General features: G+C 41.6%; 2 protein-coding genes across 6 annotated transcripts in view; both read right to left on the bottom strand.

The window, feature by feature from the left end:
- Positions 1–26,302, bottom strand: part of ST6GALNAC3 (ST6 N-acetylgalactosaminide alpha-2,6-sialyltransferase 3) — a 283,631-nt gene that overhangs the window by 99,513 nt on the left and 157,816 nt on the right. For all 5 annotated transcript variants that reach the window (XM_083510592.1, XM_083510589.1, XM_083510590.1 and 2 more), the window contains one exon: positions 1,046–1,455. In XM_083510592.1, the coding sequence (XP_083366718.1) occupies positions 1,046–1,455 (410 nt within the window). The remainder of the gene's footprint in view (positions 1–1,045; positions 1,456–26,302) is intronic.
- ST6GALNAC5 (ST6 N-acetylgalactosaminide alpha-2,6-sialyltransferase 5) overlaps positions 1–26,302 on the bottom strand; it is a 404,743-nt gene that overhangs the window by 242,342 nt on the left and 136,099 nt on the right. The window lies entirely within an intron of this gene.

Genomic DNA, 26,302 nt, shown 5'->3' with positions numbered 1-26,302 from the left:
ATACTTTGTTTCTCAAGATCAACTAACATCTAAGTGTCATTAGAGGCTTGTCAGGCTAGAAATATGTTATAGCAATACACTGGTGGTGCACAGCATGTATACAGTTGATATTTTAGGAATAAACCTCCCTGGTTCCAAGTAAAGTTTTACATTTGTGTACTATAGGAGTGAGGGACGCGGGTGGCGCTGTGGGTTAACCCACAGAGCCTAAGGCTTGTCGATCAGAAGGCCGGTGGTTCAAATCCCCACGATGGGGTGAGGTCCCATTGCTCAGTCCCTGCTCCTGCCAACCTAGCAGTTCAAAAGCACAAAGTGCAAGTAGATAAGCAGGTACCACTCCGGCGGGAAGGTAAATGGCATTTTCGTGTGCTGCTCTGGTTCGCCAGAAGTGGCTTAGTCATGCTGGCCACATGACCCGGAAGCTGTACTCAGCTAGTAAAGTGAGATGAGCACCGCAACACCAGAGTCGTCTGCAACGGGACCTAATGGTCAGGGGTCCCTTTACCTTTACTATAGGAGTGGCATTTGGCTTCCCTGTAACTTGGTTTGCAGCAAAATCAGTGCACTGTTTAAAGCAACAACGGAAGTGAGGGCTGTTGTTTCTCTGAGGAAACTACAATATCTAGCTTAAGTAACAAAAGTAAGAAAAATTGAGAGTCTGAAACCGATAGAGTGAACAAATGTCTAAAGGTTTGGCAAGGCACACACAGCCGTTTCCCCTCACATATGGAGCTAAGTTATTCTTTGACAGCTTACCCAGTGGCTCAGATTCAGAACACACTTCACTGTCACATTCAAGGCCTCTCAATGGAGTGAGGAGCTGAAAGTATAACATATGGAACATGGCAAAAGAGTCAACATGGCCTAGTGGACAGCACTGACTTTGATCCAAAAATCATGAGTTTGAGTCCTGTCCCTGCAATGGACACATTTCAATGGCCTTCAGCAAATTACTTAATTGTGGGCATGTACAGTAAACAACTCAACAACGGCAAATCTGTTTTCGACATTGGTATAAGTTTTCAATCTGCCAGGCAGGACTTACCTATCTTTTCCCGTTTCCTTCTTAAATACTTCATCACAGTAACTCATGCGCTTCTCTGTGGTCACATAGATTTTTGCCCCAGGGTAGCTGTCCACAGTCTTCTTCAGCATGTTGTACACAATGCCACTGCCATCCTTCCTCATGTTTCGAAAAGGTCCCCAGATGACATAAACTGTGCTGTTGGTTTCCTTGAAAAAATATTCGGGATTCTTAAGCAGAAGGGGAACACTGGTGTGGGAGACGACTCTCACGGTGGTCCGCTTCCCAACATCTTCTTCATAGCCCTTGGTGGGAGCATTGTTCATCCTCCAGATACAGGAGGACTGGTCAATTTCAAATCCTACTTTCTGTTCAGACATCTGACCTGAATTTGAAATGATGGCACACAGGTCACAGTCCAGTTGTAGAGGCTGGTGAGGGAGGAAGAGAAGAGAAGAGAACAAAAATAAACTGTCAGTTTCTGGGACAGGCCACTTCCCAGAAATCTGTGCTCCTGCCTCATCATGTGACAAGGCATGTTATGTTACCCAACCCAGTGCCTGCATGGCACCAGAAACAAATCAACCAACATTTCAGGTGATTCAAGGGCAGAGCATTCTAAGACCAACAGTGATACTGATTTGTCAATGCTTAGCTTCTCTGTCGCTGGATCAGTACCAACACTACAGAAACTAAAGAGAGTTGAGGTTAAGAGTCTCATAGTACATACAATGTCATTGCCTGGCCCCAAAAAACTGACCATGATGGCACCAGGCATATTTCTCTAGGGAGGGCATCCGCAGATGGGAAGCCACCATTGGAAAAGCCCATTCTCATGCACCAATTAGTCAAAGAGGAGGAAAAGAAGTTGAGACAGGCCGGGGGGGAAGTCTGGGATTAAAACTTAGAAAGGTAGTCAATAAAATACCCATGGAACTATTAAAGCCAAGGCAGGAATGAGGTTCTGTGAGATTCCATGCTGGAGCATGTCAGTTATGCAGCTAAAATCTGTGCAACCAGAAAAGTGCAGGGTGGAAGTGAGAACTTTGGAAGTTCAGCAATTGTAGCATATATATACATACAGAGAGAGAGAGAGAGAGAGAGAGAGAGAGAGAGAGAATGAGAGGATTATAAATGCTAGAACCCTGTGGAGGATTTGAGGCAAATAATTTTACCTAGCCCATTAGAATGCAGACATGATTATTAGAAGACTACTAACATGATTACATGCTGTTGTTAGATAATATGCATTTGCACTCATGGTGTCTGGTTGGAAGTGCTGTAAAGAAAATAGAGAGGGAAAGTACAACACAGTGGCAGCGAGGAGAAAAGGAGTCAACTCCCACGTGGCAAAGCAAGTGAAGCTATTTAATAACAGGATGACAACAAAGCCATCAGGGAGACTTTCTCCTGCTTATATTATCACTGAACATTGAATAAAATGTAATCTCTGCCCTCTGCAATTTTAAGTCAACTAGATAATAATTGTTTGCATTATACTGCACAAGATGCCCTCCCCCCATTTTTTAAAGGTCTAGAACTGAAGGTATGTAATGTGTTTTTGGTGGAAAAGTTGCTTTTTGGTCAAGGTGGTCTCTGCGGAAACTGTACTGGCTTGACAATATTGATCAAAAAAAATATGCGTACAGAGGTAATACATTCTAGAGATATAAAAGCTATTTATTATTAGCTCTGTGAGGAAAAGATCTATTACGGTCATTAGGGTCTTTAATAATAAATGGAGCAAAGTAATTTGCCACTGCCGGAATCATTTTTGTCATCTAATCATACTGCTGCCCAGGTACATCTTGTCAATATTGTAGTGTCTGTGTTATCTCTGAATTTAAGTATTTCATAATGACATGGTAATTATGAATCATTTGAAAAACATACCTTGTTAGCTATTGGCTGTTTTTGTGCATAATGCTAAGCCATTAAACGATGGCTAAGAAGCAGAGCATTCCACTGTGAAGCACCTGACTCTGTCCCACTAAACTGTGGATAGGTGGAAGCTACCACAATAAGTTTCCTTGTAGGTGGGAGCTGGGAAGAGGGCAGGGTTGGACTGGCCATGGACCTGCTGGAGCTTAAGCGGATTCAACTACCAACAAGTTGTGCCAATGAGCATGATCCTGTCAGCAAAACTACAGAGGATGGTTGTCTACTAATGCATGCTGTCTGTGCAAGCATTTCTATTTGCACAATGGGACTTCCCCCATTCTTCCCTTCCCCAGGTGCCCTCCCTAAATCTGCTCCGTTGGGTTGGAGAAATGCCTAAAATGGATTTAGGAGGAGCAGAAGGAGCAGAATGGCAAAACATTCTATTGCAAAAGCAGAAATATTTGTCCTGATGGAACCATTGCATCAGCAGTATGTTGGATCCACACAGAAGTTTCCTGTCTTGTCCCTCACTTCCCACAACAATTGCTAAGAAGAAAGAGCAATATAAAAAACACTGAAGGAAAAAGGCCTCCTTATGGAAGAATGGGTTTCTGTATGCTTGCTTGGTTGTTCTTCGCTGTTCATTTTCCTTTTTAAAAAAATGTTCATATGGAATGTAACAAATCAACCTATTGGAACATTGCCTTTCCCCTTTATATTGTCTTGTGGTTATCATTTTGTAAAATCTATCTCAGCAATCTGTGGAGTCATGTACCACCTAAGAAGGGATTTTTGCAACTGAGAGTGGTGAAGTAGAAAGGTTGGTCTGGTTCAACGGCATCTTCTGGGGTCAAACTTGTGTTTGCAAACACCAAGAAGAGAGTGGGTGTGTACTCACATGTGATCTACACACACACTGCCAAAATATACAAGAAATGGAATTGTTGTTTGTATATGCTTTAGGTCAAACATCATTAACTGGATAAAAGGAAATCCATTTTTAAAGAGCACCTATTGCCATCAAAATAAATTCAGTTCAAGCCTTTATTACTCACCATCCAATTGCTTTAGAAGCCTTCTAGATTAAAGCTTTTGCCACCTTAAATATCTGTCACACCCTACTGGATCTGCTGTTGGCTTTATTATTTGACCCTCTCTAGGTTTGCTTGTTTGGTGTCTTGACTTCAGGATTTGCACAGCTGTGTCATCACCACCATCTGTTGCTACAAAACTGATGAGCAATAATAATGTCAGTGGGACTGGTGTGGAATAGTGATTCTGCCAGAGGATTTTGAGCACAATGTGGATTAATATGGCCTGTTTACAAACTGATGTTTTAATAAGTTTACTACGTTTATCTGTTTATAATCATGACTCAATCTACAATGGCTTTTTCAGAGCTTTTTCTCAATATTGATGTTTCTTGCATGAACCATCTGTGATCGATAGTACACCCTGGCAGCTTCATACAAGCAAAACTGTCATGAGATACTTGAGGATATCAAATTAAGCACTTTATTTTTTAATATACCCAAAGGCTGTACCTGCCAAATGGGACCGCCATATTGATGCTCATCACTTAAATGATGCAAAGTAGTAACTTAAATGAAATATGTTCTGAAGGCTACCTTTCTATTGCTTCTAGAAGCAGGAAAATCTCCATAAAATTGAGTGAGTGTTCCTAGTTGAACTCTTGCGCAGTATCTTAGGATACTACGGACATATATTCTCCCTGGAGGAATTAATGTTATGCCCCAATTGTAGAGAATTCATATACAAATTTATATTCACATAAGGTGATAATTAACTGAGTCATATTCGGAGCACACCCACTGTAATCAATGGCAGTGACTAACTTATGTCCATTGTTTTCAGTGAGTTTACCCTGACTATGACTTAAGTCAGGTACCATCTATAACATTTTCCATGAGTTGGCGGTCAAAGCCAAAATGACTATAGCAAAATGTTATAGCAGAGATGGGGGCAGAATCTGTCATCTTAATAGATGGGCAGGACCACTCAGCTGTCAATCACTTGACGCCCAACTTCAATGGAAATAATTGAGAGTGCACTCCCAATTCTTTGCTTTCTTCCTTTGGAGTCGCATTTAAACACAAGCTGCCAGGGTTCCCCACTCCCCGCCAAGGAAAATTCCTGCTGAAAGTGGCTTGCAGCTGATTAGTGCTTACTGCAAACCCTGGCGAGATCTGACTGTGCAATTCCTGAGTGCAGTCAATCCCAGCAGAGTTTGCAGCTGAAATTGATTCAAACCCCACTTTGGACAGGCATCAGATGCGCTTGGGGGTTGCCAGTAGGGAGCTCCCAAGTGCAGCAATGTCCCAGTGGGCTTTGCATTTGACACCAAGTTTATTTTCCCCCATATGCAAGCCATACTAGCCATGGAACAATTTGAGTGCACTTTAAGGCTCCTAGTTGTTCCTTTGCAGGCATGTCTTTATCAGCCTCACATCTGACACCCTACATGCCAGCTTCTCATTAGCACAATGGTAACATTACATAAAACTGAAATTCTGGAATTGGTTGCATCATAATAATTCCCCCCTGCAGCTTCTGAAATGAACAATGATTTCTAGTGAAAAGGGGGAGGCAAGAAAATGTTCAAGCAGCCATTGTCCATAATGCAAAGTCCAAGGAAATATTTCTGGAAGTATTACTCATATTAAATGATGCCTAAAAACCACTCTGAAAAATATGACCAGCATAGCTGTTCATGCACAATAATCAGCTATTGCATACACTTGCTTGTTTGGACCGCTCTTACAGAAATGAATTTTGGCTTGCATGCATGTAATAACAAGAACACGCAGCCCCTCAGCAGGACAGATCAGAATGGCCCCCTCTCCTTGTGAACCCCATGTTATTGCTCCTACTTTCCCTAATACCAACACTGAAGCAAGGTAACTTTTCAAGAGCTAAATCCCTCCCTTGAAAAGCTCTGATCCTCCAGGAATCGTTGTATCTGTTCAAAATGCAACACTAAGATACTGAGATGTCTTTGAATGTCTTCCTGTCATCTTGTTTGACTGCAAAACCATGCTGCTGAGCAGAACTACTGCAACTCTGATTCACTCTGGATATGTATAGAAAAGACCCACCCTATTATTTTTTTTTAATGCAACATGTATCAGTTGCAGAGAACTTACATTTAAATCCGTAAAGGAACAATGGAATGTTTGACCTTTCCATTTTCTACTAGAGCTTGTGGTCAATAGAAAGCATAATTAAAACGGTGAATTAGGACTTGAAAAACAATGAGATTTCCCTTGCAAAGAGATAGCTATGTAATAAAGGTCACTTATGAAGCAATTCCAATTATTAAACCTTTGCATTTAGCATTGAAGCTGCTCCACAAAATCAAAGGTTACACTATTAAATAATGAAAGAAACCAAACCGAAAAAGGTCATCGGCAAAACTAACTAGCATTTTCTAACAGCTGCTGCGTATTTACTGATGTGTGTTACCAAATGGACACAGTGGTGTGAATACACATGATTCCCATTGTGAAAAGAAGAATAAACAATGAATTTGGTCCAAAAGATTAAAAGGGATCTGCCCCATCCTCATTTCCTCAGTAGCAGAGTCGTCTTTCAACGTTCTGTGTTTTGCATAGAAAATGAGCCTTATGATTAAATTATCATGGACATTCAGAAAATTCAAAATTAAACCATTTCTGTTGCTATCTTAATTATGGGATTTTTTTTTGTAATTTAGAAACAATGCAATATTAATCCTCTTAATGTTTGAGAGGGGCAATTATTAACAAGTCACACCACACATTAATTTACTCCTCTAATTTGAGCTTCTCTTCTAATTATCCAATTTGCATGGATTCTAACAATGCAGGTACCAAAGCTCTAGAGATGCATACTTCATTTTAGTGCTATTTATTCTTCAGCTCTTCCAGAATATCATCAGAGTTTTCCATTTTGGAGAATGCAACATGTTTAATGATACCAGGTGGGAATAGCATTTGCCTTGATTCTTCCTGATGTTCTTTTGAGGTCTCTCAAATGAAAGATACAAAAGAGCCATTAACTGTCTGGCATTGCTTTTATTGCTTCCCTGTGTCTTATAAGCAAAAGGAAAAAAAAGTATTTTAATTTTCTTCTGTTTCAGGAATAATTAGCCAAGCTGTTTCCATCCACACGTAGTTACTTTCCACAAACCTCAACCTGGGATAAAGACTTTGTAGGCAAGAATGCTCAGCATATTTTAGAAGGCAAGACAATGCAGCATTTGCTTGCATGTTCACAAACCTGACGTTCCAATTTAGTGTGGCTCTCAGGAGCGCTATATATAAATCACAAACTATAACCAACATGAACGCACATACACACAGAGACGCAAGCTGGATCTGATTACTTATGTGCGAGTTTCAGTCCCCTGTTCCTCCTACTACAGCAAGCAAGTTGGCTCCAGGCCTCACGCTGCAGAAAGCATCCCTGTCTTCATAAAATTTAATGTTCAGAATCATCAAACTTTTAACACTCGGAAATTATTTAACAATAAGCAAATTGTCAGCCTGGGTTTCAGTTTCCAGAACAAGTGCGACATGATGGTCCTTTGCAAAGCAGTTCCTGCAAACTGAACAATCAGGAAAATCCATTGTTACTGGGAAAGCAAAGGCAATTGACATTATCAAGCAGCAGAAACAGACTTTTCAGTTGAGCATAAGTTAGATAAAGTTTTATCTTACTGAAGTTCAGATTCATACTCCCTATTGCAACCATAGTGGCTTGCAATAAAAAAAAACGTTCAACACAAAAAAGTAAAAGTCAAATTTAAAGCAGAAAAAATGAGCAACAATTAAACCGAGGCAGCAGCATTAAAACTTCTGCATAAACAGCATAAAACAGCAGGGCATTTATTAAAAGCTAGTCTGAATTTTTAGAAAAAATCTCTCTTCCTGACAGATGGCAGAGTGCTTGGTGATTCTGTACTGGAAGAGAGTCCCACCATCATGGAGCCACCATTACAAATATGTTCCTGTGTCTTGTATGTGACATTACATATGGCTCATGTGACATCATACATGGATTGGGACAGAGAGCAGAGCCTCTAGTACAGTCTTAAAGGTCTGAAAAGTAAAGTGACAAATACACATATCTACAGAATATTCAGACTTCAATCTGGCTACTTTTAGAGCAACAGTTTCAATTATCACAGCCCATGCTGAATGCCAGGGAATGACATCATAGACTCCTAAATTTAATGTGATGCTATCTTAGGTGTGTCAGGAAATGTGTCCACACTTACCTGACAAATCTGTCTACTAGAAATATTATGGCTGGAAAAACGTTAGCTAAATAATTGGTGCTTTCAATGCAAGTGGAAATGTTTCCAAATGAAGGTGATATCTTGCTGGGAAACTGCCATTCATCTACCAATATCTGCTATTAAAAATCTCAGTGCAACATATATAACTTAAAAAGGTGGTTTGGGGCCAAATTAGATGTGACATTAATGTATGTTTGTAGCTGCTGGGGGGGCAGGGAGGGGAGGTTTCTAATGACCAGGACTAACCCTCCCCTCCCTTCTGCCATCATGATGAAAGACACTTACTACCTCCCTATGCTGTTTGTGTGTGGGGAGGGGATTCCCACTATGGAACCAATGGGAGCTTCCAGCCAAATCCACATAAAAGTGATTTTAAGCCTCCCCTCCTGCTGCAATTAAATGTATTAGGCGCTACCCACACCCACTATACCTGACTGCTATTTGCATTAAACACCAGCACACTAAATACAAAGACACATTTAATGTTAAGCCTGGCATGGCTTCTAACCTCTTGCTGAAATCACAGCATTCAGGGTACAATATACATGGTGTGTCCTATTGTTTACACACACAGCTGCATGCACCACTGAGTACCTACATATGTCCTATCCCAGGAGAAGGGAACCTTGTCTTTTAGTCCATGGGCCACGTTTTCTCATGGGGAAAACTTTGGGGGCTGCCAGAAGTGAATGGAACCAGAGGCAAATGTGGGAGAGGGTGTGTGAGTTTTGAGAGCCGACTAGAAAGACCTGAGGTTTCTTATCCTGCCAGACCCCCCAATTCACACACACACACACACACACACTTACTGAATTTGGAAATGGATCTAGATTACATTAGTTTAGTCCTATGCTGAATGGATTTTCCCAGTTGTCATGGACTTCCATCTATGCTGACTTCTACCAAACCTTAGCAAAACAACATCTATTCATCATCTGAAGAGTGACTTCTATTTTTATAGACTACCTGCCTGTGACTGCTGGGACAAGCATGTAGTTGGGAAACAACCCTTTCCCCTATAAATAAAAAATAAAGATTCCCACATCCTGTTTGCCTCTCAAAATTTAATAAATTGCTTTTCTAGAACATCTCTCATTTCGCCAGAATGCCTTAGCTCATGATGGAAACAAGTAAAGAGATTGTCCGAGTCACTGATATAAAACACACACCCCAACACAAAAACCCTCACATACAGCATTTGGATAATTCTTGGGCTGCACAGTATTAGTTTGAGAACTGGGAGTCAGTCCAAACAAATGTTGCATGTGGAAGCCAAGAGGCCATTCATCTTAAAAGCCACCATGTTGCTCACCTGCCCCTCATTAGCATTGCACGGCTGTTCAGGCAAAGCCAACAATAATATGCCATTTGAGCAAGAAGCTGTTCCATCAAATTGTACTAAGTATGCTAAACAAAGAGCAATCAGCCTTCGAATATGGGACAGCCGCCACTTCCCAAAAACACCTACTTAAAGCTTTTTAAGCCACTTTCTTTAATTTGTTTGCAAGAATATTGCTCCAAAATACTCAGTGCTACTTAGGTACAGCGTGCTGGGTCCAGTTAGTAGTAGGTAGTATTGGATGAATGTCCTATTGCAAGAGCTTTTCACATGATCATTAGTAACATAATTAAATACGCTTTAGAAATCAGGAAAGGGAAAAGGCTTTCCCACCCCTCCTCCCAGTGCCAGTTATATTTGGTTGACATACAGCAGAAAACACCAGGAGGCGAAATGTCAGTTGCGACTGATGGGTACATGGTGAGAAGGAACATACTGTTAGAACATAGTCTGAATTGCGAATGATTCTCAACAGGAGAGGACCAAAATAGTTTCTCACCTCTAGTATCTCACCGCGCAGCACAATATGCTTCCATCATACACCATGTAAACCTTTCTTAGAAAGTGTGTTATACAATGGAGACCCAATGCCAGGCTGACTTTGCCTTGCCTCCACTGAACAATAGCCAGCTAGGTATCAATGAGGCAAAGAATGCATGCGATGTTTCCATCTGCAGCAAACACACAGCAGAACCCCCATTGCACAAACATCAATTATTCAGAATTCCCAATAACTGCAATCCATTTTGCATCCCTCACTTGACCTCTGTGAGCAATGCAACCCGGCAAGTGTACTTAGCTTTTGTATCTTCCCCTGGTGGCTGTACAGATGAAGGGAAGTTATAAATATTTTACATACATAACAAACAATACCTTTTGGATACCACCCCCTCCACTGACAACCCCCACTTTTAATAAGCAAGGTTGCATTGCAGATTGTAACTGCATCTGCAGCATGCCTCTGAATACCACATACAGTGGTGCCCCGCAAGACGAATGCCTCGCAAGACGGAAAACCCGCTAGACGAAAGGGTTTTCCGTTTTGGAGGTGCTTCGCAAAACGAATCTCCTATGGACTTGCTTCGCAAGATGACAATGTCTTGTGAGTTCCTGCTGGTTTTTTCCCCTCCCCCCTTTTTCTAAGCCTCTAAGCCGCTTATCAGCTGATCCGATCAGCAGATAAGCCGCTAAAAGCCGCTAAAAGCCGCTAATAGCGCTAATCCGCTAATCCGTCAATGGGCTTGCTTCGCAAGACGAAAAAACCGCTAGACGAAGAGAATCACAGAACGGATTCTTTTTGTCTTGCGAGGCACCACTGTACTGGGAACCAGAAGTGGAAAGAGTGATGTTGCACTTAGGTCCTGCTTAAGGTCTTTCCATAGTGATCTGGTTGGCTCCTGTGAGAATAGGATGCTTGTCTAGATGGACCTTAATGTGTTTTCTTATCTCAGTGACTGGGAATTGCTGAGATAGGGTCTTTTTTACTCCCTAGGGCAGGGGTAATAAACCTGTAGCACCAGGTGTTGTTGGAATCCAGCTCCCATCAGCCCCAGTTAGCAAGGGCCAATATTCAGGGATTATGGGAGTTACAGTCGAAACAACATCCAGAGGGGCACAGATTCCCACTCCTGCCCTAGGAGATAGCCAACCCCCTGAAATGAAGTAGAAAAGGAGCTTAGCTTGCCTTTCTGTTAAGAGTGAACCCTTAAGACTTCCTAAAGCAAATTAAGACTTCCTAGTGCACATTATTAACATGAGAACTGTGCAGAAGAGTCATATTTATTGTATTCGTTTTGATGGGGGAATGGAATGGTGTACCCTGCCCCTGTTCTTTTATGCATTCAGCATAGCTTGTAACAAAGCATACTGCATCAGCATAGATATAGTACATAGGACTAGGGATTCAACTGCAGAGTTCTATATGCATGTAGTCCAGTCTTCACTTACCTGGAGTCCTCTGGATTTTTTGGACTACAACTCCTATCAGTCCCATCTAGTTGTAGTCTGAAAGACCTGGAGGGCACAAGGTTGGCAAAGAAGAAAGTAGTCTCTCAGAAATGATGCTGAACGTGATGATACCCCTCACCCCTCCAAGGGTATTCCTAACCAAGCTCATAAGGTCTGTGCAGCCTTGCAACGCTTGAACCACAGTCATGCTTATAATTAGGGCAGTTAAAAGAGAGCTTTTCCCTACCAGCACACGGGTGAAATGAGAATTCTCAATCTCATTAGTGCTATTGAGAATAATGAAACTGGGGGTAGTTACTCCCATTCACATAAAGCCACATGCAACAATGTGTCTCCCCAAGGACATAAACCATATACTACACAACCTGCTAGTGTTCACTTTGTACCTCAGCTTAGGAGCAGGCACACCAAAGGAAAAGGAGGACCCCCATGTGCTTACTCTGCTCTTCAAAGTTCCTGAGGTAGTTAGAGAGAAAATAACTTCTGAGAAAGGATGGTTCTGTTATGAATCGGAGAGAAGAGTGGGGGATAGAGAACACAATTTCTTAAATTATTCTGGGTTGGTGATTGTTCTGTTAATCTGGATGAGTCAAGGGTGTACATGCACAATTCCCTAAGATGGGAATGAATGTTATAAAATACATAATCCACACTGAGGGATGTCACACAAGCAAAGGGGATGTTTTGATCACAGCATTCGCCACATGCCTGAAGATTCTAAGGACCTAGAAATTCTATGGTCTAGGAAACCCAAACCATCTCCACAGTTCCTGAAGCAAGAAGGAATCTATCCCCCCCCCACCCTGTTTTTAGCAACTGTTAGTTCCCAAAAAAGGTCTAGTATCCTGCCTTCTCCTTTTAGTCCACTGAGGTGCAAAACAAACAAGGGAAATGGTAGACAAACCAAACCCACAAACAAAAGTGCAAGGAACCCAGAGGGGCCCTGGCATGATTGGGTGGGCCTCCACTATGGCTGCTAGTTTCACAGAGTTGAACAGGGCAATGAAGCCATATAATTACATCTGTACTGAAAGGCATGACCCTTCTGTTCTCTAACACACAAACACACACACACACATAGAGAGAGAGCGAAATGGCAGACCGTACTCAAGTAGGATGTACTTGTGAGTTCATGCTAGGCTAGGGATGCAGAACGTGGACCCCTCCAGAGATTGTTAGATTTTGACTCTCATCAGTCCCACTTAACATGGTCAATGGCCAGGGATGGCAGTTACCCATTCCTAAGCTAGGCATTGTCCATGACTGGAAGCAATGTAAGAGCCCAAGAGCCTACCCACACCATTTCCAATAATGGCATTTCAGTGACAAAAATGGTAAATGGTATAGATTTCATAGTACACTATTACTATTTGGAAGGTTGAACAATGCCAGCAGAACAAGCAGCTTTTGGAGGTTTAATTAAATCAGCCTGACTCATGTCTGTGAAAGAAAAACTCCAACCTAGTTCCAAACATACCAGTCAGGGGGACCCTGATCATCAGCAAATCCTCATATGCCAGGCTGTCCATGGGAATGTGTGTGTGTGTGTATGTGCACGCGCGCGCACACACACACACGTATCTATACCGCTCAGCACTCACTCTCTCTAGGAACTTATCAGATTGACCTCTACATAACCAAAGCCCATCTTATCTCCTTACAAGAACGTGAGTGGATTCCCTTCAGCAAAATATAAATCACTTGAATATTTCCAAAATGAGCTCTACCTCTTGCTTCGGGTCAATTTATTTGTGATCTGATCTAAGAAAGGGAAGTAAGATTAAGAAGCAAACCTTGCAAATAAATTAAACTGCAGAGTTGGCTATTGAAGTTGGAAGTGCGAAATACAGATCCCCAAGAACTGGGAACAAGCCATAAAGTAACCTCTAATTCACTGGAACTCCATTGCTTTCTAAACTCATTATTTAATTTAGTTATTCTTGGAAGACCAGCTAACAGATTGTTTTGTATGCATGGACAGAAAGTGATAAGCTAAAATGTTAATTATCCGTTTTTTCCTGAATAGAAATTAATCCATGTCAAGAATAACAAAAAGGATTATTATAGTAATATTATGCCTGCAGTGTTTTTTTAAAATGCATTTTGTCCAAAAACAACAACAACAACCCCACAAACAAACCTTAATAAGATGCTGAAGTCCTATGTTTTTAATTACTAGGCATTTTTATCTTTTAAGAAAACACATGCACACCACTGGCCATGTATGTACCTTTCTGCTTCCCTCACTGTCATACTGGGACTGTGTGTAGTGCATTAAAATGGTTGAACAAGGCTTGCAAAGCATGCTTTCCAAAGATACTTAAGAACTTGCTGCAAAATATCTTTTTATAGTCTAGATCCAATAATTAAAATTGTTTTGGAAAAGTCTAAAATGAAAGCTTACCAACGAAAACCAAGATCCCAGGCTATTGGTTCCTTTCCCCAACTCCCACACACCTGAAGTCTAAATGCTTCAACATCTAGGTGATATTTATTGTAGAGGGCACCTTTATTGCAGATTTGTTTTGTATTCATTAAAATAAAAATTACAATTGATATTCAGACAAAGATAATTCATACCCCAAGGGCCAATCATTTTTTGATGCTTTGAGTGAAGGACAACATGGTGCTCCTCATTCTATGTACATCTTCAGCTGAGAAAGCTCCTGCACTTTGCCTAATGACAGGGACTGGCCTGGGTAGGAAACAGTGGCAAAATGCTGGAGGGCAAAGCTGTACGAATTACTATCATGTGCCCCTTAAGCTAATCTGCTGCTTTTTGGTGAAAGAATCTGCCAGTCTGGTCAGCTTCTGTGCAAGGATTGAGGAGAGCACACCATCTTGTCCTTTGCCTCTGGCACCATCCAGCCCATCCTTTCACCCTACTTGCATTTGAGTAAGCCTGCAGATGGGACGTTGGTGTGTGCACTTCCTGCATCTCACCCGGTCGTCCCTCTCACATTGATTCAAATAACTTGCACCAAACAGCGTAGAAAAGAAGATCAGGTGGGGATGAGGGAGGATACAAAGACCTCCCATTTAGCCTACCCCAGGATCCATGAACAGAGGCACACAAGGGAAACCCGACCCCTTCATCTGTTGGTATTGTGACTTTGTTTTAATGCAGACAGGTCCAACAGATAGATCAGTGGCTCCCCCAAAAGAAGCTCCCCTTTTTTGCCTTGTACCCCTAAAAATGGGCCTTCCTCCTGCCTAAAAAAGCTCAACAACTTAGACCTGCACCCCAAAAAAGGGGGTAGATCACTGACAGTTTTTAATTCTGTAAGTAGATCACAGACTCTTGTGAGTTGGTCACCCCTGTTTTACTGGATTGTGTCCGATGTTTTAATCCACTACAAATTATTAATACATACTGCTGAGTGCAACTCCTCATTAGAAAAGGCAAGCTTAAATTGCTACTAGTATGGCACACAAAGCTGTACAGTGGTACCTCGGGTTAAGAACTTAATTCATTCCAGAGGTACGTTCTTAACCTGAAACTGTTCTTAACCTGAAGCACCACTTTAGCTAATAGGGCCTCCCACTGCTGCCATGCTGCCGGAGCACGATTTCTGTTCTCATCCTGAGGCAATGTTCTATTTCTGGGTTAGTGGAGTCTGTAACCTAAAGTGTCTGTAACCTGAAGCATCTGCAACCTGAGGTACCACTGTACTAGGTATCTGCCCTATTGTATTTAACTTAACAGTTGAAAGTGTTATGCATGAGGAAATTCACATTTATAAATGCTAAGAGCCAAGCCACACTTAGCCTCAGAGGCATTAAATATGGTAGGGCTGTGGGAGTGAAACTTGTGGTCCTTACATCCACCTACCCCCAAAGTAAACTATTTTGTAGAATCACACCTCACCATTACTTGTAGGAAATGGGCTAAGTGGAATGATTTTTCAGGAAATAATAGTGAAAGATGTATGCCTACTGTTGTCAATTCATACAAGACATTCCAGATGTGACTGTTCATTTACATGTGCAAAAACATGTAATTAAAATTATAGGCAGAACATAGGGTCAATACTCAATACAGCTTGGGCACTATGACTGGCACGCAGGGCCAGCCAATGAGATAGTTCTCTAGGAAGGAAATGCTAGTTGCTATAGAAACCGGCAGATGGCATGGATTATTTGAAGCACCAGGAGGCAGTAGTCAAAGCATGGCACAGCCAGTTCCATACAAACACAGGACTGCAAAGGCTGGAACCTGTTTGTGCATTGAGACAGCCATCTGTTCAGTCACCTTGTACTTGTGCTTGCTGAGACACTCCACACCTCCACTGCCACCTCCCAGGGCCTAAAAGTACCAGGAGGAGGAGGTTTTGACCTATAAAGCCTTAAACGGCTCAGGACCGCAATACCTCAAGGACTACCTATCTCCATATGAACCTACCTGGACCCTGAGATCATCTCCTGATCTTTTGTGCCTCCTCCACAAGCAGTGGCTCCCCATTTGTGGAATGCTCTCCTCAGGGAAGTTAAACTGGGGACTTCATTATACACCTTTAGGTGCCAGATGAAAACATTCCTCTGTAACCAGGCCTTTGGCTGATTGACATCCGATGCCTCTTTCAAATATGTCATGAAAGTGGGGAGTTATTGGATTGTCTTTGTTTTTATTGTGTATTTTGTGTTTTTTTTGTATTGTGATTTTATGTTGTGAATAACCCTGAAATCTACGGGTATAGGGCAGAATACAAATTTAATAAATAATAATAATAACTTTATCAAAAATACCTGCTGCCAGCTTCATATGTACTGGATTTATTTATGATAATATTTATCCAGCACCTACCTTTCTAATGAAAAGATGTCCCAAAAGGTAGCATATAACAATAACATTCACTGTTACGCAATGTTACCTTATCTGAGGTCCTCTGTATTCATACTTAGTCACAGATTTGCACCACGCCCATAACAAATTAAGCAATGAGATACAGTTATTCAGAGGGAAGATATAGTATGTCCTGATAAAGAACAGTGTTTTGGTTCATAGTCTCTGCTTGGACTTTGCTACTAAAAGTTAGCAGACTCTCCTTCAAACCAATCTCCTTTGGGCCTCCCATGTGGATGGGAGGATCTGCGTTATGCCACAATGCCTCCACAGAGCTCTGAGTAGCTGTAATGTGCAAAACGGGTGACAACCGTGAAGTCCTAAATGATGGCTGATTCTCTGTAAATAATGGAGCAAAAACAATTTCACCCTGAAGTTAGGCAAAGCGCCAAAATGAATCTGTGGGAGGTTGATTTGAAAGGAAAATGTATAAACAACCAGCAAGCCCTTAAAAATTATTCTTTTGCTGCTTTATTACTGGCTTCTTCTTTTTTTGTAAGCCATGTTTCATCTTACATCCTCATTATCTAAAAAACAGCGGACTCTAAGGGGAGTAAAACACAGTGAATTTCTCCCTCCTGAGAATAAATAATAATAATAATAATAATAATAATAATAATAATAATAATAATAAACAAATATGAAATCTCTGACAAAAATTCAAGCTTGAATGTGGAGCTTCCATACACACTGGAGCTATCGATGTTACAGAAAAGGAAGTGTGGGTGGGTGGGTGGGTGACACACCCACATGTGTGTCAAGATGATTTAAAAGTGCATTATAAAAACAGATCAAAAAAGTACAAAAAATAGCTGGATAGGGTCTAAAACAGTAGAAAATGAATATCTGAGGTGGGGATATTTTCATCCAACTGGAAAAACTTGTCAAAAATAAATATGTCTTCAACTGTTTCTGGAAAGTACAGACAGGAGTCACTTGTTGCATCTCAGCAGGAGTATGTGTGGGGTAGGCTTCTGATATTTTTGGGACTTGACTAGCTTAAAATAGTCAGACCTTGCAAAGATACTCCATTTCACTATTGACTGGGAAGGGACTTGGCAGTGGGTGAGGTGAAGGGACATTGGGCCACTGCCTAGCACTCCCGTGCAGTGCATGAGTCACTCTGACCTCACCTCTGCCGTGCTCCTGATATATCCAGTAAACAGCAATGACAGCCCCCCCAGCTGGCTTTTCCTGACCATGCTCTCTGGGGCTGATAGGAGCCAGAGGTCCGCAACATCGCAAGGACTACAGGTTAGCTGTCCCACAACAAAACTACATTAAAATAGCAATTAGATGCAAACACACATTTAAAGTATCACGTATTTTGGCTGCAAGTAATTGCAATGCTTTTTCCAAATGAGTAAGCCTCTCCTCTTCCCAGAGGGGAGGGGTTGTGAGCAGGAATCGCTTCCTGCGGTCACAGGGGGCGTGGCTAGGCTTCCTGTGTAACTGGAGCCCTGGGCCCGCGTCATGCCCCTCAGCCAGCCAATCCGGCTCACTGGGGGAAGGGGCATGGTTTAGCTGGATTTAAACAGCTGTGGGCTCGCGAGCTCTCCCTTGCTTTTCCAGCTTCCACGGATCAGCCTCCTGCCCTCCCTCTAGGTTTTGCTTCATCTCCTGACCTTGCTATGGACCTTGGTTGGTCGCCTTGGTTGTCCAAGGGGCCTGGTAGGAATTTTTTCCACTTGGCAGATTGGCACCAGTCACTTGGTTTTTTGCCTACCTCGTAGCAAATTGTTACAACTTTGTAAGGTTTGGCGGTTAGGCATTGGAAAATGTGTTGTGTGTTGGAGGGGAGGAAATTGCATTGTGTGTTGTGGCCATCACCTACCCCTCCCCTTGAAGGGTATTCTGTTAAAGGAATCTGGTGGTCGTGGTTCCTGTCCAATGCTCAGGTGGTGGCTAGGGCCATGGCATGACCCTCTGGTAACTCTAGGGGAAAGCTTCCAGTTGATTTGCACCCACAAGCTCCCCCTACAGGTTGTTAACCCTTGTGTGACTCCCAGCAGAGCAGGCAGGAGTCAAGTTTAGTCTGTTCAGATCCAATGCCTAAGCCAATACCACTCACATTCTGTCACCAATAAAGTTGTGGCCCTTTTTTAGCCCATTAACCTAAATACTTGTGTCCATGTACCTTATTTCATCACCAAGCGTGGAGTGGGGCCTTGACTCACAAAGAAACATTGTGGAACAACTCCTTATTTGCAAATGTGGAAAGTCAATGCTCATTGTTGAATCATACACCAAATTCCCACCAAGAATGTATGTTATTGCATAGCTAGCATGAAGAGTTCTGTCTATATTAAAGCAAAAGTCAACGAAACAACCCTATGGCCATCAGTCATAAAGGCATGCACCTAGCCTGGAAAACAGGAAGTCATGGTTAAAAGGATGTATTCAGTGCGAGATCAGGATGTGACATGTATTACATTGTGGGGATACAGCCATATACAGAAAATGCAATCAGAAGAGGAAAGCTGCAACTGTGACATCATAAGATTGGTATGGAAGATTGTGAAAAATAATTTATCCAGGATGCAAAATAAATTGCAAATAAAACTGTGCTTATCCCAACTTTACTAGCAGCGAGGGTGCTCTGGCAGCAGAAATAATATGAATTCTGCCACACGATCGTTGCAGAAATGCCACCACCACCCCTTTTCTTCTATCTCTCTCTCTCCCAAGGAGCAATAATGAAAAAATAGAAGTCCTGTGGTGCTTTTCCTCTGTTGGGCCCACTCACAAATTCATAGCACAGCATGAAGGTTATTAAAATCCCATATGTGAGAACTACACATAGCATGAGGAGATATGAATTGGCATTCCATACAGATAATGCTATCTAATGGCCAAAAACAAGTAGTGTGGTTTTCATTTTTATTCAGAGTGCATTTGAAAAGGGCAAAGCACCCAGCAGCTGCTCTGAGCAACCTGTTCGCTCAAAGGTTTGCCTCTCTTTCTTCACCTATGCAGAAAGCAGAGCTCTTATCTTGGCAGACCTGGTTAATCCCACAATACCTTTCACTTGTACCTGTTTGACATGAATTGGATTAAATGTTGTTTGGGAAAGCCTGATATGGTGACCAGTTGCTTTTCTATTCCCACTCACTTGTGCATATTTCAAATCAAAAGGTAATTAGCTGTGACAATCGCCAGTGTATTTCAGCAGGTTTACTACAGAGTATGCCATGTTTGAAAAAGATAATCAGTGCCCTAATTATTTAGCATCACTTTCGCTACGGAAACAAAACAATTTAAACGCCTTGCTTGACTTTGTTTATGGAAAACAATTTTCTCTAGGGGGCGAGGGTACAGGGAGAGTCACAGAAACTGCTAGCCATTGTCCTGAGGTGCGGGGAACAGTTGCTATAAGAAGTTTTGTTCATTTTATTGTAAAATTTTCTAAACCAGCCTTCATCCTTATGGATTACAGGGTGGTGTATTACACAGGTTTAAAATGCCTGGCACTAGTGGAAAGACTGTTGTGTCTTTGAAAGTAGAGATTGACAAATCTGTCAATTTCGGTTTCTCTTATTTTCTCATCTTTCCAACCTTCAATTCAATTCATCACGTTTCTATAAGAGTTTGTAGTCCTTGTGAAAATCGGTCAGCTTTTTATTGCACATTTCTCCTAATATATATATATATTTTCCAAGCAAATTTCTCTAGCACAATGCATTATTTTGATTAATGTATGCATTTTATATATCTCCCACCTCCACATTATTTGGTTGGTGAAATGCAAAATTCAGATAATTTTGAAACATAGCTGCATTTTGGTTTGCACATTGCCTTGGGGACTGCAAATTAGGGAGGTTCACATTAAAATGTGAATCAAACCAAACTCCTCAAATCTTATAAAGCCCACTGACCACAACTCCCTCCTTCTGATTCATGTGCATACAAGCAATACTGCCAGACACAATCTTTGCCATATAGCAAGGGACTATGAGACTCTGGGCAAGCAGCTGAAGGTCCATGGGGCACAGGTGGTCTTTTCATCAGGAAGAAAGGCAGAAATACTGGAAGTAAACCACTAGCTATACAGGTGGTGTCGTCAGGAAGGGTTTGGCTTCTTGGACCATGGACTCTGCTTCCTTGAGGGAGGACTTCTGGTGAGAGATGGGTTGCGCCTCACAGCAGCTGGCAAGAATGTGTTTGCTAAGAGTATTGCAAACCTGATTACAAGCTTGGTGGATCAGGGAAACGTGGATATAGCGTGTCTTGATTTCAGTAATGCTTTTGACAGAGGTCCTCCATACTATTGTTGTGGAGAAGCTGGTAGAAGTGGGCTGGGCAAGGTTACTGTTAGGTGGATATGTAGCTGGTTGACTGACTGAACTCAAAGAGTGTTCACTAATGGTTCCTCACCATCCTGTGAAAAAGTGAGAAGTGGGGTGCCACAGGGTTGTGTTCAGTGCCTATTGTTGTTCACCATCTTTCATTTAGATTTGGATGAAGGTATTGAGGGGCTGCTAATCAGATTTGCAGATGACACCAAACTGGGATGGGTAGCTAATACTGCAGAAGACAGAATTGGGATCAAGATGACCTTAACATATTGGAGAACTGGGCCAAAACTAGGAGGAGGAGGAGGAGGAGGAGGAGGAGGAGGAGAATTTCGATAGGCGCAAATGTAGGGTTCTACACTTAGGCAGGAAGAACCAGCTGCACAAATATAAGATGAGGGAAACCTGACTTACCAGCAATACATTTGAAAAGGATATTATGGGTCTTCAAGTTACAAGAAAGGAGATTCCAACTAAATATTAGGAAGAACTTTCTGATGGTAAGAGCAATTCAGCAGTAGAATGGACTCCTTCAGGGGGGTGGGGTAGACTCTCCTTCATTGGGGGTTTTTAAGCAGAGCTTGGATGGCCATCAGTTGTGGATACTTTTGTTGACATACTTGCATTGTATGGGGTTGGACTAGATGTCCCTTGGGGTCCCTTCCAACTCTACAATTCTACAATTCTATGATTTTCTTTTCTTTCATCCCTTGGTGACTGGAATACCTTCCCTAAGGAAGTTTGACAAAATCAGGGTGCAACCAGAAACACATCCGTTTGTGACGGCTTAAATCTGTAAACGAATAGTTCAAGGAAAGATGAGTCTCTGAAATGTGTTATTGGAGGTGTCTTCATACAGAGTCAGCAGCAGCAGGGTGTTTGTGTGACAGAGGCAGAGAAAAAAGTAACACTGAGTAAAATCAACAGGCCCTGGGATCCAAAGGAAGCAAGCATAAAAATGTGCCATGGCAACAGTTAAATGCATCTGAGGATGTGAAGCAGGAGATGAAATGATGTCAAATGCAGAAAAAAGAAGAAGATGATAAAGGGGTAAAGATATTGGGGGGGGGGAGGATTGAGAGAAGGGTCACAGCTGAGGGGAGCTTCCTGACTGCTGGACTGCTTCTAATTTCTTTGTTATTCTAATGTTCCTGGTTTTTGATATCTGGTTTAACTGCTTCTTTATGGGCTTTGCAACATATATTTTATATTTTGTCATGTACTATACAGCCCTGGGAACGTTAAGTTTGAACTAACAAATATTAAATAGTGTTCTTTTTTATATAAATATATATATATCTGTTAAGGGTGTTAGATCTCAGGAGATGCCAAATGGATGCTGTAGACCTCTGTCTTGTCTGAGATCTTTTCTCTTTGGCCAGAGTTGGTAGAATCTCCAACCAAGTAGTCCCTGGTCCAGAACCTGCTGTGGCATTTAGTCCTTCCATCTGCTCTGATGACCAGGCTGCCTCTCTGTATAAATCAAATGGATTGCATCCAGTGCCTCATTTGCCAATGGGACGACTTCTTCCTTTCTCCCCCCACCCTAAAAAAAATCCTATACATATCCACTCAAGAGTAAGTACCATTGAATTCAATGAGACTTATTCACAGGTAGGTAGGTATAGGACTGCATTCTGAATTCAGTAATATTTCAGATGCCATCATAAATTAAACTGTCATGGGTTTCAGAAAACAATACTGTCATCTAGGGGGAAACTGGGTCTTAATTGTTTGTTTGTTTGTTTGTGTGTGTGGATTATGAAGAGGTAGAGGACCTTTGTGCGATTCCTGCAATCCTGTTTTGAGGCCGTTAATCATCTGCTGTTTCTCAGAACATGTTGGATTGTGCCTTGTGCTAATGACTGTAGCAGACAATGCGGTCATGTGAATACCCTTTAAGCTCTCAGATGTTCCATGCCTCAGATCCTTCACACTAAGAGCAGTAAGTGTGTGTGTATGAATGTCTTTATTTGAACTTTTTTTTACTTCAATCGCAGCTTAGAAGCTTCAATCTACACTGAAAATGAAAGACTTTCCTCCTTCCACCCTGCCCCTCTCTTCTTGACTGATATAAATAGGCTATAAAACATGAAGAAATGCTGTTTAAAAGTTCTCTTTTAACTTTCACAGAAAGTAGTTAGTATGTCACTCGCAAAAATCAATCAAGCAGACAGGAAATTGTGACGGTGGCTTTGTTCTCCTTACCTTGGACAACTTTCAGAAAATTTTTCTTCTGGGTCCCCTTCACAAATAACATCCCAAATGAAGAACTGTAATGGTTATCTTAACCATTTCAGGAGTTTGAGAATAATTCCATGGGAAAGTGGCCAAAGTAAGTAGGTGGAAAAGTAAACAAAGTCTTGTGTGATGGGCAATGTAATATGTGGAACTGAAATTAATATTGGCACACAGTATTTTACCTGAGGTCAGTGGGCTGAAGATTGCTCTAGCTAAGACTAATGTTTAAAGAAGAGAATGATATACAAATAGAAGTAATAAAGCACGGCTAGTGTGGAGAACCTACAATTTTAAAAGACCAAGGGGTGGAATATCTAAAATTAACGTCAGCCTTAGGTGGATGCAGCAAGCACAACAACAGAAAACACAGGAGAGAACTCGAAGAGGTGTATATCCAAAGATGGATGTGTGATGCTGCCACAGAAGAAAGGAAAGGTGGTGATTCAAAGTCGACCACCCATAATAGCTATGAACCTTCAGCCATGGTTCAGCATCATTGTGCAGCTATGTAAGCTAGCCCACTATTCTCCAAACCTGGGTCCCTATATGTTATTGGACTGCAGCTGCCATTACCCCTAGCCAGCTTAGCCAGTGGCCAGGTACGACAGGAGTTGTAGTTTAATCACACTTGAGGAACCAAGGTTGAAGGACACTGGGCTAGCCCCACCTCCTGCCCCATGCTTATCACTGTCTGCACATTCAGCTGGTATGTGAAGTGGCTCTACGCAGCTACCAATGCACATTGGTATGTTGAGTTATTCCACATAAAGGAGAAACCTAATTGCTGAAGGGTTTGCCCTTGTATAACCTGGCCAAACTCAGGGATAGGAGGTGTGGGCAGGACCAATGCACATGCTGACAGTGGGGCAGGGACAGCCCATATGTCCCCCTCAGTAGACCTATTGGTTGTTAGTGGAAGCCAGCACAAGAACCCTTGCTAGCACAATACGGCTTCCCCCATCCTACATGATCCTGCCTCTCTCAAATTCACTCTGGAGGGTCGGAGAACCCCTGGAACAGTGCATGGCAGGAAGAAAGAGGAGATCATTCTACTTGGCAAATGGAAAAGTTTGCACTGATGGAACGATTTCCTTAGCACAATGGCAAAAGCCACATCAAAGAGCTTGAGGAGAGCACAAATTATCTTTCAAGAGCAAATCTCAAATGCATCAGCAGAGATGAACCTGAGGAAAACCTATAGAAAGCTAATCACAAGGGCCCAAACAATCTCAACTGGAAAGCATTTCTGCATTACGAACCAAGCGTGAGTATGATGGTTGACCTTCATTCTTACAACTGAAAGTGCTCTGCCACTGAACTACTTAACAGCAGCTTTAGTACTGCACACTAATAGTAGTAGCAGTAATTTCCTGAGTGGTCAAAGTGTAGGTGTTTTGCTACACACAGTCACATCACAGGCCTAGCTAACTGCAAGTATGTAAGGAAAAATACATATTGACATACCTATGTGGAACAGTTATTCTGCTCTTGCAAAGTGTGTCGATAAACATTTGGTTCTGTGCTCAAAGCCGTATCTGCGCATACATATTTCTTCCATTACTTTGTAATAACAAAGATCTTTGCTATAACTCACACCATGAAAATAGTAGTGGCAAAACCAATTCGGTGCTATTAATTGCTTGCGGAAAACAGAGCCATAAAGGTCACCGCTCAAAATTTTTGGATGTGAATGTCAGTCTGTGCACTTCATCTGCTAGGCAGGTTTTTCTTAAAATGATTAGTATGTGTTTGCCTTCTAAGACAGGCAGCAGAGGTACCTGTCAATTAGGAAATGGTATTTGGCGGCTAATATATCAAAAGTGTTAACGAATAACTACACAGCTTTGAGACTTTTAATATCATCAAGTAGCTGTGCCTCTTGACCCACAAAACATAGATCAAATATAGCATTTGCATTTCACACATTGTTTGCTTTCAGGCTGTTGATATTTGATATGCAAAACCAGTAAATTGCTGCACAGAGAAATAAATAAAGATGTTATTAACTGGGATGTGCAAATGCTCAGGTGTACCATGAACAGGGAATTATGAGGGTGTTTTAGAAAGCAATAGCAATGCGTATAAATACTATGTGTATCAATCACATCTTGTTTTTTCTACCTATTTCAGATTCTTTTTCTAGTTAACTCCATAAAATTCCTCAAGGGCCAGGAAGGAAACGATGGGTTTTGATGTGTCAGATGCCACCTCTGACAGCACTTACCATGGGATACCTAAATCTGTGTAGCTCAGCTGCTTCCATTAATATACAGCCTGAGCATCAAGAACTGGAATGTGATGTTAGCTCTTCAATAGTGTACATGAATGCACTAGTTTGTGTCTATCATCTGATTCCCCCAGTTAAGACTTGAAGCAAACACCCTGGCATTTAACCAGGCATTTTCCACTACATCTACACCAGTCCAACCCCCCAAAAGCAGGAAACTGACTCTTTGGAGCAAGTCTCACCAGTAGTGGGAATAAATAAGTACCACAAACGTTTTAAGTTCTAATTCAGGGGCAGCCAGCCTGGTGTCGAAGTCAAACCAGAGAAACTGGCAAATCTTCAAAGACTTTGTATTTTATCATAATCTTTATGTGATTTGATGAACTTTGCTACAGGACTATCTGCACAATATTTTTTTTTCAACATCGTGTTACAATTAATCAAATAACAGGATTTATACTTAGCAAATTCAACTGAAAGGTCTCCTTCAGGGCATCACATTCTTGAAAGAGGAAGCTGAATCTGGCATGTTTCCTAATGCTTTATTTAGCCTTGGAAAAGTCTATAGCCTCAGTAAGTTGCTCACATTCAGTTTGAAATGAGCATTCAATCTAAAGTTGTCAGCACAGATGTGAGCTAGTCAGAGCAAATGTTTATTATGGTATCGGTTTACTCATAAGCTAGTTTTGCATTAATAGGTATGCCCAAAGGCAGTCCAAGTCACCCATTTGCATGTTTTAAAATTGAAATTCACACCTTTGGTGCAGAATTGCATTATAAAACAGACAAACTAGTGCATCAGCAAACACTTCCATTACAGGTTTTTACTATCCATGTCTACTCAGTTCTATACATGTCTATTCAGAATTAAGCCACACTGAGTTCGGTGGGGCTTGTTCATAAAATTGCAAAATTACAGCTTCTATGGAAGTAAAAGGAATTTAAGCAGTGCTGGAGATTTCTGTTTTCAACACAATCAGCCTCTTCAATATTTCTCAGTCATATGTCTTCTTCCTTTTGTGTTGTAAAAGCGAAAATCTTTGTGTGTGCTTGTGTGTGTACGCTGAGCGCACACACACCATTTAAAGACTTAAGAAGTGTAGTAGTACATCAGTACAAAGAAATGTAATTATTACTTTAAAAAAATCTACTGCATAATAACATTTAATAGGCCTTGGGCCTAGACCC

Source organism: Podarcis liolepis (genome assembly GCF_965112155.1).
Source record: "Podarcis liolepis genome assembly, chromosome: 6".
NCBI lineage: Eukaryota > Metazoa > Chordata > Lepidosauria > Squamata > Lacertidae > Podarcis > Podarcis liolepis.
The sequence above is the reverse complement of the archived record's forward strand: the minus strand, read 5'-3'. Positions and strand labels throughout refer to the sequence as shown.